Here is a 21106-nt window from a genome sequence, read left to right as displayed (position 1 = left end):
TGACATGCGTCTCAGCTTTCCCGGTCTGAAACGTGTTTGTTGAGAACAGCTTTATGAACTTTCCTGAGTCCAGTGGCCTTTTTGGTTTGTTTGTTTCTGGAGAACTGTGGGGTACAAAGGGCTGGCTATTTGACAGTAAGACTGACAGGGACTGCAGAGAGAGATTGCAGAAAGCATTTCCTATTTTAGGGTTAGTTCCTCACCCACACTTTGAAAGACTTAAGAATTCTCATTTCAACCAAAAAAATAATAATAGCTAAACCTTTTTCTCTCTGCAAGCAGTGTGAGGAAGATAGAATACACATATATTTCAGACCTTCTCCCCAGATGATTTTTTCATGTGTTTAATAGATTTTCTGTGTGATCTTTTCTTCTGACCAAACAACAAGAGACTTGTTCATAACCTTGTTTGGCAAGTTATAATTAATGAAAGAATACTAATTCCAGGAATGGTATTGGAACCTGATATGTTTCACCTGCTATCTAAAAGTCGAGCAGAAACAGAAATAACCATAGCCTTGATCGTGAGGGGTTAGGGTTGCCACCTCGGGTCACCTCTATTTTTTTTCTGCTTCCTTGTTGGAAATTGACCCGATGCTGTATATCAGACTACAACACCATGAAGCCAGCTTCAGTATCACTTTTCCTCCTTGTACAACCACCAAGACCAGTGTTCCAATCCAATGGGAAGGGGAACTGGAGGGTCGGGTCACCTCTTATCCAGTACCAGCCTAGTGACTGCATGCGCCACTTTGGTTCCCCCATCGCAGAGCTCAACAGCCCGGCCTCGGCACCCAGCTCAGAGAAGCAGAGCCCCTCGGCCCAGCAGCACAGCCCCTCGGCCCAGCCAAGCCCAGCCACCCCCAACAGTCCCGTCGCCCAGCCAGCTCCTCCTCAGCCACTGCAGCTGCAAGGACATGAAAGCAGGTAAAGTTTCCTCCAGCTTTTCCCATTCCTTCTAAGAGGTGAGGGAGGTGAGGGAGGTGGGGAGAGGGAGCATCCAGGGACAGAACAGGACCCAGGCAAGGGGGAGAGGGTGGTCCTCATGAAGTAGGAATGTCATGGACACCAGTGTGTGATTCTCAGATCTTTGAGTGGGTTTATTAGTAAATATAAGTAAGTAAAGTAAGTATCTGTCCTTCAAGGTAGGAGAGCCTTCCCTGAAGAAGTGACGAGCTGTTGCAGATGGGCAGGGCTCAGGAACTGAGGAGCACACTGGGAGGACTCCAGGGAGTAGAGGGAGAGGGGCACAGTTTGCAACGAAACCAGTGAACGTGGCAGGATCACCCCTATAGGGCTCTGTTAAAGTGTGGGGTCTTTGTCTTAAGTGTACTGGGGGTTTCTGGAGGGCATTTTTTTGTATTTGAACTTTTATTTAGTAAATATAAATTTCCAAAGTACAGCTTATGGATTACAATGGCTTTTCCCCCCCATAACTTCCCTCCCACCAGCACCCCTCCCATCTCCCGCTCCCTCTCCCATTCCATTCACATCAAGATTCATTTTCAATTATCTTTATATACAGAAGATCAATTTAGTATATATTTAGTAAAGATTTCATCAGTTTACACCCACACAGAACATAAAGTATAAAATACTGTTTGAGTACTAGTTATAGCATTACTTCACATTGGACAACACATTAAGGACAGAGATCCCACATGAGGAGTAAGTACACAGTGACTCCTGTTGTTGACTTAACAGTTTGGCACTCTTGTTTATGGTGTCAGTAATCTCCCTAGGCTCTAGTCATGAGTTGCCAAGGCTATGGAAGCCTTTTGAGTTCGCCGACTTCAGTCTTATTTAGACAATGTCATAGTCAAAGTTGAAGTTCTCTCCTCCCTTCAGAGAAAGGTACCTCCTTCATTGATGGCCCATTCTTTCTACTGGGATCTCACTCACTGAGATCTTCCATTTAGGTGTTTTGTTTGTTTGTTTGCCAGAGTGTCTTGGCTTTCCATGCCTAAAATACTCTCATGGGCTCTTCAGCCAGATCCGAATGCCTTAGGGGCTGATTCTGAGGCCAGAGTGCTGTTTAGGACATCTGCCATTCTATGAGTCTGCTGTGTATCCTGCTTCCCTGTTGGATCTTTCTCTCCCTTTTTTTATTCTATCATTTAGTATTAGCAGACACTAGTCTTGTTTGTGTGATCGCTTTGACTCTTAGACCTATCAGTGTGATCAGCTGTGAACTGAAATTGATCACTTGGACTAGTGAAATGGCATTGGTACATGCCACCTTGATGGGATTGAATAGGAATCCCCTGGCACATTTCTAACTCTGCCATTTGGGGCAAGTCTGATTGAGCATGTCCCAAATTGTACATCTCCTCTCTTATTCCCACTCTTATATTTAACAGGGATCACTTTTCAGTTAAATTTAAACACCTAAGAATAATTGTATGTTAATTACAGAGTTCAAGCAATAGTATTAAGTAGAACAAAAAAAGATACTAAAAGGGATAAAGTATTAAATTGTACATCAACATTCAGGACAAGGGCTGATCAAGTCACTGTTTCTCATAGTGTCCATTTCACTTCAACAGATTTCCTTTTTGGTGCTTGGTTAGTTGTCACCAATCAGGGAGAACATATGATATTTGTCCCTTTGGGACTGGCTTAATTCACTCAGCATGATGTGTTCTAGATTCCTCCATTTTGTTGCAAATGACCGGATTTCATTGTTTTTTTTACTGCTGTATAGTATTCTATAGAGTACATGTCCCATAATTTCTTTATCCAGTCTATTGTTGATGAGCATTTGGGTTGATTCCAGGTCCTAGCTGTTGTGAATTGAGCTGCAATAAACATTAATGTGCAGACAGCTTTTTTATTTGCCAACTTTATTTCCTTTGGGTAAATTCCCAGGAGTGGGATGGCTGGGTTGTATGGTAGGGTTATATTCAGGTTTCTGAGGAAATTCAGACTGCCTTCCATAGTGGCTTTACCAGTTTGCATTCCCATCAACAGTGTGTTAGTGTCCCTTTTTCCCCACATCCTCGCCAGCATCTGTTGTTGGTAGATTTCTGTATGTGAGCCATTCTAACCGGGGTGAGGTGAAACCTCATTGTGATTTTGGTTTGCATTTCCATGATTGCTAGTGATCTGAACATTTTTTCATGTGTCTGTTGGCCATTTGGATTTCCTCATTTTTTTAAAGAATTTATTTATTTATTTGAAAGACTGAATTACAGGAGAGACACAGAGAGAGTTTCCATCTGCTGGTTCACTCCCCAGATGTCTGCAACGCCTGGGGTTGGACCAAGTCAATGTCAGGAGCCAGGAGCTTCTTCCAGGTCTCTCGTGTGCTTTCCCAGGAGTATTAGCAGGGATCTGGATTGGAAGCAGAGCAGCCAGGACTTGAACCAACACCCTTATGGGATGCTAGAGCTGCATGCGCCACAGCACCAGCGCCCTCTGTAGGGTTTTAAGCTGAGCCTTGCCATCACTGCATTTGCTTCTCAAGCTCTGCCAGTCTGCCTTGCAGAGAACAGACAGGAGGCAGCCAGGGTAAAGCAGGTTGAGCAGTGAGGAGGTGGCTGCAAAGGAGTGGCCCCGAGGGTGATGGTGTGGAGAGGAGGGGCAGTCGGACGATATGCAGGCATTCATAAATGTTCTCATTTTTGTTGTTCAAGTGGACTGGTAACCTCGTGTCCTCCTACCCACAATCTAATGAAGTTCTTCATTCCACACACAGAGGTAGAGACACGCATCATGGGCTAATGTGCATAAGGCGCTCTGAAAGTCCAGGAGAGGGGCTGTCACGTAAAGACAGTGTTGTGACTGCTGCATGGTGGGGAGCCTAAGCTGGGTTGAGCTACTAAAGAAAAAAAGATGAAAACATGTTCCCATCTTGTTTCCCCCCATACAGCAGGAGAAAAACAGAACTCACGGGGACAAGTCTCTGAGTACCAAACCCTCACTAGTCCCCTCTGTGATTCGAACACTTCCTGCCTCCTGAGTTGGTAAAGAAGCAGTGAGGCTCTGTGTTTGATTCCCACATTGTTCTGGGTTCATCACTCTCACTACTGCAATATTTGCCCTGTGCCACAGGTGGTATTTCCATAAAGCCCCATTCTACACTGATTCCCCTGTGCGCTGTCACAGAAAAATAAACGTCTGGTTGTCCTCCGCTGTTTGCATTTTTAATATATACCAGGGAAGAGAAACAGCCCAGAAAGCAATGTAGAGGGGAAAATTGCAGTCTGTAAGAAACAAAGTCCTGGGTGCCTCTGTGATAAGCCCCAGATGTGCGTTGGCTTTCACTGTGTGTTATTTCAAGAGATTGCGCTGGCTTTCCCCAGGATCCACTTGAACCTCAGGAGGAAGGACTGGAGCATTCCAGCAGCTGCTGAGCCAACTTCAGACTCTTCTTCTTGGCTTTGCCATTATAGATTAATCTTGCAGCAACCACAATCTAACTTTTCCTTCCCAGAGTCCTCCGACATGGCTCGTGCTTCCAGCCTTGGGTGGGTAATTTCATTGCTGAGGTGTGATAGTCCCTAGAGGGAGCAACAGTTGGGTCAGACCACTATTGGATCCCACCTGCTGCTAGCTCACTATCCTATCACAGAGGAAATTGGTCATTGGGTTGTTGGCTTTGTTTTTTTTTCCCCTGACTACAGAATAAAATATTTCCTATCTCTAGTATTAACAAATCCAAATTTTTATAAATCCCCAATATGTTTGCCCAGAATTCTTAGCTGTTTTGCTTCAGTGATGTTAACAGCCTGGGAAGTGCCCACTCCAATTCCAGATCCCTTAATTAGCACTCAGGTTTCCTGGCTTACCACTTTGGTTATTAGTGGTGGCCCGTTTGCATATAAATGAAGAAATTCAGTTATAGAGACAGCAGAACTTTTCCCAGCTGCATTTAAAGGCTGGCATTGTGTCACAGCAGGTTAGGCCGCCGCCTGTGATGCCAGCATCCCATATGGTCACCGGTGCTCCACTTCCAATCCAGGTCCCTGCTAATAGCTTGTGAAAAGCAGTAGAAAATGGCCCAAGTGTTTGGTCCCCTGCCACTCATGTGTGAGATTGGAGAAAAACTTCTAGTTGCTGGCTTCAGCCTGGTCCAGCCCAAGCTGTTGCAGCCATCTAGGGAGCAAAACAAGTGGCTGGAAGATCTCTCTCTCTCTCTCTCTAACTCTGACTTTCAAATTAATACTTAATTAATTTTAAAAAAGACAGGGCATCAGAGGGAAAACTCTTTGCCTTTCAAGATTGGGCTAGAAATGCCTCCAAGACAGTTTATTTGCCAAGTGCACAGTATGAATTTCCTGTTACTTCATTTGTACAAGGAATGCCCACCTACATGTCAAGTTGAGTTAGTCCCCGTGTTACAGCAGGATGAAATAAAGGAAAATCGCTTGCCAATCTCCTCTGTGAGTTAGAACAAGCAATATTTTATCCTGTCTTACTTATGCTTAGACTAGCTTCCAGGACACCCTGCACACTTCTCCCCATTTCTGTGTGATCTGTGCTCAGAAAACATAAATGAGTTGCTCAGAAAACATAAATGAGTTTTAATATGAATGTAAGTCAAGTACTATTTGTATTAATCCATCTTCCGTTGCTGCAAGAAAATAGCTGAGGCTGGGTATTTGTGAAGAACAGAGGTTTATTTAACAGTTTTGGAGGCAGGAAGTCCTGGCTTGGGCGGTCCCACTGGTGCAGCCTCCAATGAGGGTTTCACAGTGGATGGGTCACAGTGGCAGGAGTGCATCTGGAAAAGATCACGGAGCAAAACAGCAAGTCAGAGAGAGGCAGGCTTGCCCTTCTCATAGCAACTCACCCTCAAGGGAACTCACCAGGTCCCATGAGAGCTACATTAATTACTCCCAAGGACCATGCCCCCAGTGACCTAAACACCTTACACTAGGCCCCACCTACTAGAGGTTCCACCATCTCTTAACTCCACCATGTGGGGAATCCAGTCTCCAGCACTGGAACCCTTGGGGACCAACCACAGCCAAAGCATTGTACTATTCAAGGAAGAGCATTTGTTGAAAACAAAGAGCCACTGTGGGATGCATTACCAAGCTAAGTCTAAATAGCAGAGTATACCTTTCCCAGCAAGGACAATTGATATTTGACTGCAATTTAAAATAGCAAGGTCAGTGGAAGAACATTGCAAAGTGACTTCTTTCACAGGCTTTGAAGACTGGATGCTCAAGACTTGAAGCAAAAGGTGTGCATTCACACCATCTGCAATGTTTCTTGATTCTGGAATTTTGTCATACCAAAAAACATGCTGGAATTTGTAGCAGTCGGGTTTTATCATGCGTAATTCTGTTTAATAATGAAATTAATAGCTGTAAAGTTATATGGATGACCTTCTTTCCTAGGTAAAGGAACTTTAAAAAAGCCTGTTTTTTAAACTACCTTGAATTTTCCTTAATAAAGTGTTTCACAAATTCAAAGCAATGTAAGTTTTGCCTGAACAGTGTTATCACTTACCTTAAAGTTAGCAACACTCATAAACAATTAACTACATTTACTTTATCAAAGAATTCTTTAGTGTGCAGTTCAACTTAAAATCATGACACATGACACCAGTGTCGAGTGAGGTTGGAGAGTTGGTGACCTGCTTGACAGCTGTCCCAGGTTCCAGCTGTTCCTGTTGCTAGTCAATTGTGTAACCTTTGGGGAGTCTCTTAACATTTCCCCCTCTTTTGTGATACATCATGATTGGATTCAAAGCACATAATGGATGTCTCCTACCAATACCCCACAGGCTACAAAAAATAAAGGGACTATTCTTGAACTTAAAATAGTGTAAACATCTAAACCACCAAGCAAACTATTTCTAGAGAGGAATCAACACGCTCCAACAGATGACACTGAGTTCAGTTCCTTTTGTTTAATGCATATATTTGCATAATTAAGCATCATATTCAAAGTGTATTTTAAATAATTCTGCTCTCAGCATGCACACTCTCACTAGGTGTGGACAACTGAGGTACAAAGCAAAGCCTGAATTATGCAGTCACAAAAGGCATGTCAGCCCGCTGCTGGGTTAGCTAACAAATGGGACTAAATCAAAGGGTTGATTAAAATAACTTCATTACTAATCCCCTTCCAAGAGCCCCAGATAAACTCATCTGTCACCACACACTTTCAATGTGTTCTCCTCAAATATTAGATTTCACTAATTGCAGTGATTCAGCTGAGTGGTTTTTAAAAATATTTCATACTAGTCAGCATCCAGTAGAGAAACCATCTAGTCTCAACAGTAAAAATTCTACTGCTTTTGGGGCCGGCGCCACGGCACTCTAGGTTAATCCTCCACCTGCGACGCTGGCATCCCATATGGGCTCCAGTTCTGGTCCTGGTTGCTCCTCTTCCGGTGCAGCTCTCTGCTATGGCCTGGGATAGTGGTGGAGGATGGCCCAAGCCCTTGGGCCCCTGCACCCACATGAGGGACCGGGAGAAGGCACCTGGCTCCTGGCTTCGGATCGGCACAGCGCCGGCCGTTGAGGCCATTTGGAGAGTGAACCCAGGGAGGGAAGACCTTTCTCTCTGTCTCGCCCTCTCACTGTCTCTAACTCTACCTGTCAAATAAATAAATAAAAATCTTTAAAAGAAATTTTAAAAAATTCTACTGCTTTTTAACCAGTATTCCTGACACATCGGAGCTTTTTCTTGATACTAAATACTTTCTCAATTCCTCATACTTTCTATATGAATTTTAAATAAATTGGTATTACATAAAATATGTTTTGTAAGTTACCTGCATTCCTGAATAGTCCGTCATATTTTTTGTCATGGCCAAAAAAGGCAAAGAGCTATAGAATTAAGTGGTCTCTAAATGACAGTGATTTTTTTTCAGTTTTCCTTATTATGAACCCATCAGTTTTCCTTATTATGAACCATTCCATTCTCCTTTTGAACAAAGAACTCTCTCAATTTCCCAATTGCAGTCTTATTCACAAAAGTACATTAAGCTCATATTTCTGATTTCTAGAAATAAGCAAAAGACAAACATGGGACAGAAACATCTTTGCCTTCCCTTCCATCTTAGGACCTCAGTATTATCTCATACTAACTCTGATAGCTATGGTGTAGGATTTAAACCTCTGTGTGATATGTTGCTGATTTTTACCAATGAGCCAGTGACTTTTTACTTGATTTGTAGCTGGTGATTACATTTTACTCTCACTCCTTTAACCTCTGAAAACCATTTTAAAAGACTCAATTGAGGCCGATGCCGTGGCTCAATAGGCTAATAATCCTCCACCTAGCAGCGCCGGCACACTGGGTTCTAATCCCGGTTGGGGCGCCAAATTCTTTCCCGGTTGCCCCTCTTCCAGGCCAGCTCTCTGCTGTGGCCCGGGAAGGCAGTGGAGGATGGCCCAAGTGCTTGGGCCCTGCACCCCATGGGAGACCAGGAGAAGCACCTGGCTCCTGCCTTCAGATCGGCGCGGTGCGCCGGCCGCAGCGTGCCAGCCGTTGCGGCCATTGGAGGGTGAACCAACGGCAAAGGAAGACCTTTCTCTGTGTCTCTCTCTCTCACTGTCTACTCTGACTGTCAAAAAAAAAAAAAAAAAAAAAAAAAAAAAACCTCAATTGAGCAGGATAAAATAGCCTTTATATATTTGTGAAGTAGTTAAAGATCACATCAATCACATTTTCATGAAATAATGAATGATCTGCCAAGGAGAGAGAGATGGAGAGGGGAGAATGTGGGGGGTGGGATGGGGGGGTGCTGTTGAAAGAGTTAAGTTATGTTAAGATACACTGATACTTGGGGATTTACAGTTAAGTGTTTAACTCCCAGGTTTTGCTGTGACTGTACAGTTTTTCTTTGCCAAAGTTAAAGGGTAATATCCATGAGTCTTTTACCACAAAGTTCTGGTTGAACCACCATTTTTATCTTGATTTCCTAAGGAGCCAGATGAAGACTATACAGCTCAGCACTGGCTTGTAAATTTCTTTAAGCTTCTCCTGCTCATGTTGCCACAGGACCACCCAGAGGAGGGACTTGTACAGCTGCTGCGGCTGGATCTGCCTGGAGGCCATGAGATCATTCTGGTCCCCTTAGAATGCTGCAGCCCTACAGCTAATCCCATTTTCATTTGTGTAGTTACAGATCGGAAGTCAAAGCAAGGCAAGATGTGAAACCAGACATCCGACAGCCTCCATTCACAGACTACAGGCAGCCACCCCTGGACTACAGGCAACCCCCAGGAGGGGACTTCCAGCAGCCCCCGCCCGTGGAGTACAGACAGCCTCCCCTGCTGGACTACAGGCAGCACTCCCCTGACACGAGGCAGTACCCTCTGTCAGACTACAGGCAGCCCCAGGTACTCCACCCTGGAGATCACAGCAGGCCCCAACCGAGACGTGCTGAAATAGAAGCGGGGAGAGAGCGGGGAGGGACCTGAGGAAAGAGCATCCTTCCAGGACAGAGTCAGAGTTCTACCCCTAGTTCTGACATTGTCAGGGTACCAGCTACATCCTGAAAGTGTGTGCGATAGATAAATGTATTTCTGAATAAAATGGTACAGTCAATCAGTAGCGGGTAGGATGAAATAAACTCTGCTACCCCTAGCTAGCGATTCCCAGTCCATTCCTTGTCAGAGCTGAAAAACTGCTCATTTCTGGAACCTCAGACAGTGCTACTGTGCAGAAAAATTTCCCAGGGGTCAACAGTGGAAGTATTTTAGGTCCGTAATTATTTACTTGAATCCCTACTTCCCACCAGGCGGTAGAGGGCGACACCCCATGCAAGGGAAAGATGAGGCCGGGTTTTGCCATCCAGAACATAGCCTCTGCAACAACCACCCGGTGCCTATCTGCCCCGCAAGTGGTGTGCTTGCAGCTATCTGTTGACGCTGGATACCTGTCACAGAGGTTTCCTTAACTCCTCTGAGCTTCAGCTTCCCGGAAGGAGGGGCCGCCATACAGGCCCACCTGAGGAGCCAACATTGGCAGAAAGCTCCCTAGACCAGAGCTTGATGTCTAGTAAATACCCATCCCTGGAAACTAGTTGCCAAGCCAGAAATTATAATGTCAACTTTATCAGATTACAGTGTGTTTCTTTATGAACTGGTGATCACCTTTATGCATCGAGATTTTTGCAAACAATGAAGATCAGGCAGTCTTGGACACATTGCACTTTAGATCATAGAGAAACTGATTCAGTGTACCCTAACTGGATATGCAGAGGCCTGTGCAACTGGGAGATACAGTCACTGCTATAATAAACTGTATAATTTACATAAATACATACACATCACACACACGTGACTGATACGTGCATTTGTCACGTTCAACAGCAGTGAATAAGGAAACTTGAAAGATTATGTCAGTCAGTCCTCCCTGTGATGATTATGGTGAAAACCAAATGAAAAGAGCTACACAGTAGTTTCATAACCAAGTAAACTGTGTTCTGACCCACTCCAGCCTTAGGAATTCTGTCTTGTGTCTTGAAGGTTATGAAATCAGATTATTTCCTTTCACAATGTCGTATCATTTGGCTCACATCAACTAGAAGAGAGAAGGGGAACAGAATGACTGGCCACCGGGGTGTCTCTGATTCTCAACAATTGCTTATTTCATTTCTCCCCAACCCCAAAGGATTTCGACTATTTCACTGTGGACATGGAGAAAGGAGCCAAAGGATTTGGATTCAGCATTCGTGGAGGAAGGGAATACAAGATGGATTTGTACGTGCTGAGATTGGCAGAAGATGGGCCAGCAATAAGGAATGGAAGGATGAGGGTAAGAACAATCTCTGTTTATAGAATTGCTGAATGAAAACCGTGTGTGGAGTTGGAAGAGTGCTGAGCACTGGACCAGAAGCACGACCTGATGCAGGATTGGCCTTATTTGCAGTTCACGACCCAACGGTTTGAAGGTTTGGCCAAATGCCATTTAATAGTATCTCTCCTTTTTCTGTTTATAGACTTATAATTGATAGACTTATAATTCTGTTTATAGACATAATTGAGGATAAAAGGCCCCCCAGATACAGGTTTCCCTTAAAAATTATAGAAGACTCTTTTTTTAAGAAGCAGAAGAACAGAAAGACAACTCACATTACTGTTGGTTCACTCCTGCAAATGCCCACAACAGCTGGGGCTGGGTCAGTCCAAAACCAGGAACCAGGCATTCAATCCAGGTCTCCCACATGGATAGCAGGAACCCAGTTACATAAACAATTTTTTTTTGACAGGCAGAGTGGACAGTGAGAGAGAGAGAGAGAAAGGTCTTCCTTTGCCATTGGTTCACCCTCCAATGGCTGCTGCGGCCGGCGCACTGCAGCCGGCGCACTGCGCTGATCCGATGGCAGGAGCCAGGTGCTTCTCCTGGTTTCCCATGGGGTGCAGGGCCCAAGCACTTGGGCCATCCTCCACTGCACTCCCTGGCCACAGCAGAGAGCTGGCCTGGAAGAGGGGCAAACAGGACAGAATCCGGCACCCCGACCGGGACTAGAACCCGGTGTGCTGGCGCCGCAAGGTGGAGGATTAGCCTAGTGAGCCGTGGCACCAGCCTACGTAAACCATTACCACTGCCTCTCAGGGTTCTGCTTTAGCAGGTAGCAGAGTCAGGAGTCAGAGCTCAGGACTGAACCCAGGTACTTCCCTGTGGGAAGTGAGAATCCCAATCAGTCTCTTAACTACTAGATCAAATAAACACCCCAGGAAGTTTCCAACTAGAGTGTTAGTGGAGAGTGGGATTTTCAATATGACAGTTGCTTTGAAGCATGTGGTTAATGGGTAACTGATTCATCTAAGGGCACAAAACAAAACTTGATAGCAACGTACTAACTCTGCCTCACTCTTTAAAATGGTAACTAGCAAGAATGTAATAAAGGTCAGTTATTATAAATAAAATCTAGAATGCATGCTTGCCCTCCCTCCTTGCTCTTTAAGTTATTATAGAGAAACTGTGGCTCTAGGGTTCTGGAACTCGATTCCTGTGCTGACCTTCACCAAACAACAATCCCTGGACAGTTGAACCTGTGATTTCTGCCACCAACTCTACCATCTGCAAATCTCATTCCCAAATCAAGGAATCATCCCAAGTACAAAAATATAAAGAATGCAGCTTGCATCTATTTTTGCCCTCCTCCATGATGCTTTGACAAAGGGAAGGTGTCTGGGCTGGAATTTGTACCTGGGTAAGGCTAACTCCAGAGACTGGCGGTGCCTGCCCTGGGCCAACAGCAGCCTCTCCTTACTCCATCTGGACATGGTTTTAAGATAAGCCGCTAAGTGGCTTCTTGGCGCCACAACTTCCTTATAAACCGGAGGGCACTTTCTTAACATGCTGCAAAGCCAGCTCACAAGAGGTTAAATAAAACAAAATTAACCTTTGCAGTGCAGGTGAAATCAATACAGTACAATGACCATGAGTGAAACGACCAGGATCCTTATGTTTGGTGTAGCCATTAAGACACCACTTGGGTGCATCCCATATCAGATATGCGTGCATCCCATATCAGACTGCCTGGATACAAGTCCCAGGTCTGCTGGCTTCCTACTAATGCATATCCTGGGAGGCAGCAGGTGATTCCGCAAGCAGTTGGATCCCTGCTACCCACATGGGAGACCCAGATTGAGTTTTTGACTCTTGGTTTTGACCTGGCCCAGCCACAGCTGTTGCAAGCATTTGGTGAATGAACTGGAAGATGGATGATCTCTGTCCATTTACCTGTCTCTTCTCCTCTCTGACATGCTGTCTTTTGAATAAATAAAATAGAATTTTAAATTAAAAAAAATTCCAGGAAAATTCAGTGCCAACCAACGTTGCAAAACACTGAGGTTGGGGGAGATGTCTTGACACAGGTGTGATACACCTAGGTTGTGTGTGGCTCAGGCTTTGTTAACCCTCCTAGATGCTTGTCTAAGGAGATTTCTGTCCTGTTCCAATGGTTTATCTGAGGTCCTTAAATCCATGTAAATACAAATGTAGAGTTCTAGGGACAGGTGCTTAATCTCATGAAAGATGCTTTTTCTTTGGCAGGTGATAAAATAAGTCCTCTACCTGGTCTTCAGAAAGTAGTATTTTCACTTCTGGTTAAAGATTATGAAAATAGGCAATATTTCATCATTTGCTATACCATTTTGCAAAACAATCTATTTTTTATGTGCAAAACCTCTCCAAGAGGAATTATTATGGCCAGATTTAAATAACATGGATTAGTTTGCCTTCAATTATAGTGTGTACATTTGTGTGTAGATATGTGTATATATATATATATCATTAAATTCTCAAAGATAATGAGTGACGGGAATAACAGAAAACCTATGACTCAGCTTTTACTGGCTGATTTTATCTCTGATCATTAAAATAAGGCAGGTAACTTGGTAGGGAGATATAGAAGACCTTTTTCTTCTTCTGTATTTATGTATTGTATTTGAAAGTCAAATGTTTGGGATTTTCTCCTTTGTGGTTCCAATGGAGAGGTTATCTAGGGTGGGAGACTCCAGGGCAGGGCAAGTGACCACTTCATAATGTATATTTGAAGGTGCTCATATTATCTCTTCTCAGATTGAGGTAATACTTTGTATCTGTAAACTTAAAGACCAGCAATTACTCTAGTTCCAACACATAATCAATTCATTATTATTTTTCTATGTAATGTCCAATTTAGTCATTCAAAGCTAATCTTTTCTTCATTAGTGCTTTCACTAACTGACAATAACTTTTAGTTCTCAGATGTGTTTGAATTGTCTCAGCAAGGACAAGGATTGAATATTTGCATGGATTTAATGGTTTGATTATTTTAAACCAGTGCATAAACTGGATAATATATAGATTTCCAACTTGTAAAGTTCACAATTTAATTAATTAGGGACCACTTTAAGTTTTATTGTAAAGTCCCCGCCCAATACTACTGGTGTCCATGTATACATAGATTTTAAGTACCTAATAAGGCAACTGTTAATTCCATGAGTATAACGTAAGACTCCTGAGAAAAGTAGGTGATGAACTAGACATTCATGGCTGTCATTAAAATGATAATTAAGACACCTGGATCCCATATTGGAGTGCCTGGGATTGAATCCCAGCTCTGCCTCCAGTTCCAGTTTCCTGGCAGGCTCAGGTTGTTGGGTCCCTGACACCTACTTAGGAAACCTAGGTTTAGTTCCCAGAATTCTGTTTCAACCTGCCCCAGCTTGATTACTGTGGGCATATGGGGAGTGAGCCAAAGGATGGGAGTACTCTCCCCCCACCATGCCTCTCAAATAATAATAAATAAACTCAAAAACAGAAACTAGCGCGAAGTTCTTCACCTCCATTGAGACATTGAGGCATATTTCTCTTTGTTAATTGATTCTTCCACCTTCAACTTAATGTAATATTTCTTTCATACCAAAGCCACACACACACACACACACTTAATTTTTTTTTCTTTTTCCCAAAGAAACCAATTATTTAATGAGTACAAATTTCATAAGTACAGCTTTAGGAATATAGTGATTCTTCCCGTGATAACCACCCTCCCACATTCTCTCCTAAGCCAACTCCTCCTCCCTCTTCATTCCCAGTCCCATTCTCCATTAAGGAAAAAAAAAATTCTTCTACACTCAAGACAAGGGCTGTTCAAGTCATTATTCTCAAAGTGTCAATTTCACTTCTACAAATTTCCTTTTAGGTGCTCTGATAGGCATCACAGATGAGGGAGAACATATGGTATTTGCCCCCATTGAGACTGGTTTATTATACTAAGTATGATGTTTTCCAGATTCATCCATTTTGTTGCAGATGATCAGATTTCATTTTTTAATCACTGTGTAGTATTCCATATCATACATATCACATAATTTCTTTAGCCTGTCTTCAGTTGAAAGGCATTTGGGTTCATTCCATGTCAACCCAAATGCGAATTGATCTGCAATAAACATAGGGGTGCACATAACTCTTTTGTTCACTGACTTCATTTCCCTTGGAAAAATTCCCAGGAGTACAATGGCTCAATCATATGGTAGGTCTATATTCAGATTTCTGAGGTATCTCCAAACTTATTTCCATAGTGGTTTTACCATTTTACATTCCCAACAAGAGTAGGGTACCTTTTTCCACAAATTCTGGCCAGCATTTGTTGTTTGTTGATTTCTGTATGAATGCCATTCTAACTGGGGTGAGGTGAAACCACATTGTTTTGATTTGCATTTCCCTAATGGCTAGTGATCCTGAGCATTTTTTCAAGTGTCAGTTGGCTATTTGGATTTCCTCTTTTGAAAAATGTCTATTTAAGTCCTTCACCCATTTCTTAACTGGCATGTTTGTTTTGTTGATGTGGAGTTTCTCGATCTCTCTGTGTATTCTGGTTATTAATCCTTTATCAGTTGCATTGTTTGCAAATAATTTCTCCCATTCTGTTGGTTATCTCTTCATTTTTCTGAGTGTTTCTTTTGCAGTACAGAAGCTTCTCAATTTGATGTAATCCCATTTGTCAATTTTGGATTTGAAGGCCAGCGCCGCGGCTCACTAGGCTAATCCTCCGCCTTGCAGCACCGGCACACTGGATTCTAGTCCCGGTCAGGGCACCGGATTCTGTCCCGGTTGCCCCTCTTCCAGGCCAGCTCTCTGCTGTGGCCAGGGAGTGCAGTGGAGGATGGCCCAAGTGCTTGGGCCCTGCACCCCACGGGAGACCAGGAGAAGCACCTGGCTCCTGCCATCGGATCAGCGCGGTGCGCCGGCCACAGCACACTGCCCACGGTGGCCATTGGAGGGTGAACCAATGGTAAAGGAAGATCTTTCTCTCTGTCTCTCTCTCTCACTGTCCACTATGCCTGTCAAAAAAAAAAAAAAAATTGGATTTGATTGCCTATGCCTCTGGGGTCTTTTCCAAGACATCTTTGCCTGTGCCAATGTTTTGCAGGGTTTCCCTAATGCTCTCTAATAATTTGATGGTATCAGGTCATAGATTTAGATCTTTAATCATATTGCGTGGATTTTAGTGTAAGGTATAAGGTAGAGGTCCTACTTCATACTCCTGCCTGTGGAAATCCGTTTTTCCCAGTACCATTTGTTGAATAGACTGTCCTTGCTCCAGGAATTGGTTTTAGCCCCTTGGTCAAATATAAGTTGGTTGTAGAAGCAGGGGTTGATTTCTGGCATTTCTATTCTGTTCCATTGGTCTATCCATCTGATTTTGTACCAGTAGCAGGCTGTTTTGATTATAACTGCCTTGCAGTATGACTTGAAATCTGGTATTGTGATGCGTCCAGCTTTATTTTTGTTGTAAAAGATTCCTTTAGCTATTCAAGGTCTCCTGTGTTTCCATATGAATTTCAGCATCATTTTTTCTAGATCTGAGAAGAATGTCTTTGGTATTTTGATTGGTATTGCATTGAATATGAAAATTGCTTCCAGAAGAATGGACATTTTGATGATATTGATTCTTTCATTCCATGAACATGGAAGATTTTTCCATTTATTTGTATCCTCTTCTGCTTCTTTCTTGAATGTTTTGTAATTCTAATTGTAGAGCTCTTTGAAACATTTGTTAAACTTATTCCAAGATATTTGATTTTTTTTTTTTTTGTAGTTATTGTAAATCCGATCAATCTTAGAAGTTCTTTTTCTGGCCGGCGCCGTGGCTCAATAGGCTAATCCTCTACCTTGCGGCGCCAGCACACTGGGATCTAGTCCCGGTCGGGGTGCCGGATTCTGTTCCTGTTGCCCCTTTTCCAGGCCAGCTTTCTGCTATGGCCCGGGAGTGCAGTGGAGGATGGCCCAAGTGCTTGGGCCCTGCACCCCATGGGAGACCAGGAGAAGCACCTGGCTCCTGGCTTCAGATCAGCGCGCTGCACCGGCCACAGTGCACCGGCCGTGGCGGCCATTGGAGGGTGAACCAATGGCAAAGGAAAACCTTTCTCTCTGTCTCGCTCTCTCTCACTGTCCACTATGCCTGTCAAAAACAAAAAACAGTCCAAAAAAAAAAAAGTTCTTTTTCAGTCCTGGCATTGTCTGTGTATACAAAGGCTGTTGATTTTTGTGTATTGATTTTATATTCTGCTACTACACAAAACTCTGCTATGAGTTCCAGTAGCCTCCTGGTGGAGTCTTTTGGATCCCCTATATATAGAATCATGTCATCTGCAAATAGGGATAGTCTGACTTCCTCATCCCAGTTTGAATCCTTTGATTTCCTTTACTTGTCTAATGGTTCCAACTAAAACTTCCAGAATTATATTGAATAACAATGGCGAGAGTGAGCATCCTTGTCTGGTTCCAGATCTCAATGGGAATGCTTCCAACTTATCCCCATTCAATTGGGTGCTGGCCATGGATTTGTCATAAATTGCCTTGATTGTGTTGAGGAATGTTCCTTCTATACCTATTTTTTCTTAGAGTTTTCATCATGAAAGAGTGTTGCATTTTATCAAAAGCTTTCTCTGCATCTTTTTAAAAATTTTTATTTAATAAATATGAATTTCGAAACTACAACTTTTGTATTATAGCAGCTTTTCCCCCCATAACCACCCTCCCACCTGCAACCATCCCATCTCCCACTCCTTCCCATCCCATTCTTCATCAAAATTCCTTTTCAATTATCTTTATATACAGAAGATCAACTTACTATATACTAAGTAAAGATTTCAACAGTTTGCACCCACACAGAAACACAAAGCATTAAGTACTGTTTGAGTACTAGTTTTACCATTAATTTGCATAGTACAACACATAAAGGACAGAGATCCTACATGGGGAGTAAGTGCACAGTGACTCCTGTTGTTGATTTAAGAGTTGACACTCTTATTTATGGCATCAGTAATCTCCCGAGGCTCTTGTCATGAGCTGCCAAGGCTATGGAAGCCCCCTGAGTTCACATACCCCGACCTTATTTAGATAAGACCATAATCAAAGTGGAAGATCTCTCCTCCCCTCAGAGAAAGGAATCTCCTTCTTTGATGGCCCATTCTTTCCGCTAGGATCTCACTCACAGAGATCTTTTATTTAGGTCATTTTTTCTTTTTGCCACACTGTCCTGGCTTTCCATGCCTGAAATACTCTCATGGGCTTTTTAGCCAGATCTGAATGCCTTAAGTGCTGATTCTGAGGCCAGAGTGCTGTTTAGGGCATCTGCCATTCTATGAATCTGCTGTGTATCTCACTTCCCATGTTGGATCATTCTTTCCTTTTTAATTCTATCAATTATTATTAGTAGACACTAGTCTTGTTTATGTGATCGCTTTGACACTTAATCTTATCATTATGATCAATTATGAACTGAAACTGATCACTTTGAGTAGTAAGATGGCATTGGTACATGCCACCTTGATGGGATTGATTTGGAATCCCCTGCAAGTTTCTAGCTCTACTATTAGGGATAAGTCTGAGTGAGCATGTGCCAAACTGTACATCTCCTTTCTCTCTTATTCCCACTCTTATATTTAACAGAGATCACTTTTCAGTTAAATTTAAACACCTAAGAATAATTGTGTGTTAAAGAGTTCAACCAATGGTATTAAGTAGAACAAAAAAAAAATACTAAAAGGAATAAAATAATAAGTTGTTCCTTGACAGTCAGGATAAGGGCTGATCAAGTCATTGTTTCTCATAGTGTTCATTTCACTGTGGTGAGTTTGATTATAATGTGTCATGGTGAGGATCTTTTCTGGTTATGTTTATTGGGAGTCCTGTGTGCTTCCTGTACTTAAATGTCTCTTTCTTTCTCCAAACCCGGGATGTTTTCTGCTAGTATCTTGCTAAAAAGGCCTTGTAATCCTTTCTCTCTTCACGCCTTCAGGAACTCTAGAACTCGAATTTTGGTTTTTTTAATAGTATCCTGTAGATTCCCAACAATATTTTTTAGATTTCTGATTTCCTCTTTTTTTCTTTGGTTTGACTGTATACTTTCCTGTGCTCTGTCTTCTAAGTCTGATATTCTCTCTTCTGCCTCACTGATTCTGTTTTTAAGGCTCTCAACTGTGTTTTTCATTTGTTATATTGAATTCTTACTTTCATTTTGATTTCTATTCAATATCTCAATTTCATGTTCTATTAAATTCCTCATTTCATCTTGATTCCTTCTCAAGATTTCATTTTCATGAGAGAGATTTTCTGTCCTGTCCTATATTGATTTCTGTAGTTCATGCATTTGTTTTTGATTATTTCTAAATATTTTATCATAAAATTTTTTAGTTCCATTTCTTGCATTTCTTCTATCTTATTGTCTTCATAATATTACATTGAAGTGTCATGTTCTTTTGGGAGCATCATATTGTCTTCCTTGTTCTTGTTTCCTTGGTCATTGCATTAGTTGTTTGGCATTTGTGGAGATACTTGTTGATTTCTTCTTTTTTTTCCACTGTGGTGGCTTTTCTTGTTGTACTATGACTCTGTAGACTGTCTGCTTTCAGTGAATCTCTAGAGGCTTGTGGTGGGTGTGGCCAGAGAGTTCTGTTCAGTTCTTCAGGGTTAAAGGTGTGCCTAAAGTGACACACCCAGGTTTGGCATGGCAAATCAATCTCTCTCTCTCTCTCTCTCTCTCTCTCTCTCTCTTCAGAAGGGAAGTAATTCCACTCAGCTGAGTTCTTCTCCTTGATGGTGATCGGTGCCTGAGCACTAGCCCCAGTGGGTGTATAATATTCATCTGCTCTGTCTCAAGGGCCACACAAAGCATCTATGCAGTCATCAGTGTAAGCTCAGATTCCCCTGAAATGTCTCTCACCGGGTAGCCAGACCGCCCAAGCTTGTGGCATCTCCTACCGAGACTATTCACATCTCAGCCACACTGTGAGTTCTCCCACATACCCTCAGTTTTTTTTTTATTTTTTTTATTTTCACAGTCCCAGTTCATAAGCTCCACACATTCACTATGTCTTAGTCTCCTGTTATTATTCCCCACCAGAGTCAGGTTTTTCTGCTCAGCTGATTGCCGGGCGCAGCCCCAGGCTGGCACAGCTGTTATGTATGTCCAAAATGGCGCCTGCTCTGTCAGCTCATACGCCTTTGTAAGGTGATTGGAGAGAAAGAATGATATCCATACCTTCCCTTTTATTTTTTCTTCCTTTAGTTAGGCTGGTGTACTTTCCCCCAAGGGTCTTCAAGCCTCATTCTCTCTAGGTTCTTCCTGCTGCTTTTCCACCAGTGTCTCAGGCTAATGCAGTTTTATCTCACCTCTCTTTCCAGCGCTGGTACAGAGGCTCTCGGCACCTGGGGTCCCAAGCCATGGGCTCCCATGCCCTCCATGTAGATCCACTGTGTCCCTCTAGTTATGGAAGAGTTTCCTCTGATGATTTTTCCCTAACTCTTCCCAGAGACTACACTATCTCCACTTTTATTAAACTATCTTCTCCTGGACTATCAGTAAGCTCCCTCCCTATTCCACCATCTTGGAACCCTCTTCTGCATCTTTTGAGATAATCATATGCCTTGTTCTTCAGTTTTTTAATGTGATGCATCACATTGACTGATTTGTTCATGTTGAACCATCCTTGTATACGAGGGATAAATCCCATTGGGTTCGGGTGAATCATCTTTCTGATGTATTGTTGGATTTGATTGGGCAAATTTTGTTGAGGATTCTTACATGTAGATTCATCAGGGGAATTGATCTGTAGTTTCTTTCTCTGTTGTATCTTTTTCAAGTTTAGGAATTAAGGTAATGCTGGCTTCATAGAAAGAATTTGGGAGAATTCCCTCCCTTTGAATTGTATTGATTAACTTGAGAAGAAGTGGAATTAGCTCTTTAAATGTCTGGTAGAATTCAGTATGAAGCCATCCAGTCCTAGGCATTTTTTGTTGGGAGGGTCTTTATGAGTGATTCAATTTCTGTCTTGGTCATTGGTCTGTTTAGGTTTTTTATGTCTTCCTGGCTCAATTTAGGTAAATTATACCTGTCCAAAAATCTATCCATGTTTTGTAGGTTTCCCAGTTTCTGATGATTCTTTTTATTTCTGTGGTGTCTGTTGTTACATTTCCTTTTTCATCTCTAATTTTATTGATTTAGATATCTCCTTTTTTTTGGTTAGTTGGGCCAATGGTGTGTTAATTTTGTTTATTTTTAAAAAGAAAAAAATCTCTTCTTTTGCTGATCTTCTGTATTTTTTGTTTCAATTTTGTTGATTTCTTCTCTCATTTTAATTATTTCCTTTCTCCTGCTAGTTTTGTGTTTGGTTTGCTGTTGTTGTTGTTCTAG

At 42.5% G+C, this 21106-nt stretch overlaps 1 protein-coding gene and 1 non-coding gene across 22 annotated transcripts in view; one reads left to right on the top strand and one right to left on the bottom strand.

Moving 5' to 3' along the window:
* The window catches only part of MAGI2 (membrane associated guanylate kinase, WW and PDZ domain containing 2), a 1584028-nt gene that overhangs the window by 1441066 nt on the left and 121856 nt on the right, over positions 1-21106 (top strand). For all 21 annotated transcript variants that reach the window (XM_070071222.1, XM_070071223.1, XM_070071215.1 and 18 more), the window contains 3 exons: positions 771-927; positions 9086-9305; positions 10582-10725. In XM_070071222.1, the coding sequence (XP_069927323.1) occupies positions 771-927; positions 9086-9305; positions 10582-10725 (521 nt within the window). The remainder of the gene's footprint in view (positions 1-770; positions 928-9085; positions 9306-10581; positions 10726-21106) is intronic.
* On the bottom strand, positions 575-705 carry LOC127491916 (small nucleolar RNA SNORA61). Its single transcript, XR_007920843.2, has one exon. It is a non-coding gene; the product is annotated as a small nucleolar RNA SNORA61 (small nucleolar RNA).

Source organism: Oryctolagus cuniculus, chromosome 3, assembly GCF_964237555.1.
Source record: "Oryctolagus cuniculus chromosome 3, mOryCun1.1, whole genome shotgun sequence".
NCBI lineage: Eukaryota > Metazoa > Chordata > Mammalia > Lagomorpha > Leporidae > Oryctolagus > Oryctolagus cuniculus.
The sequence above is the reverse complement of the archived record's forward strand: the minus strand, read 5'-3'. Positions and strand labels throughout refer to the sequence as shown.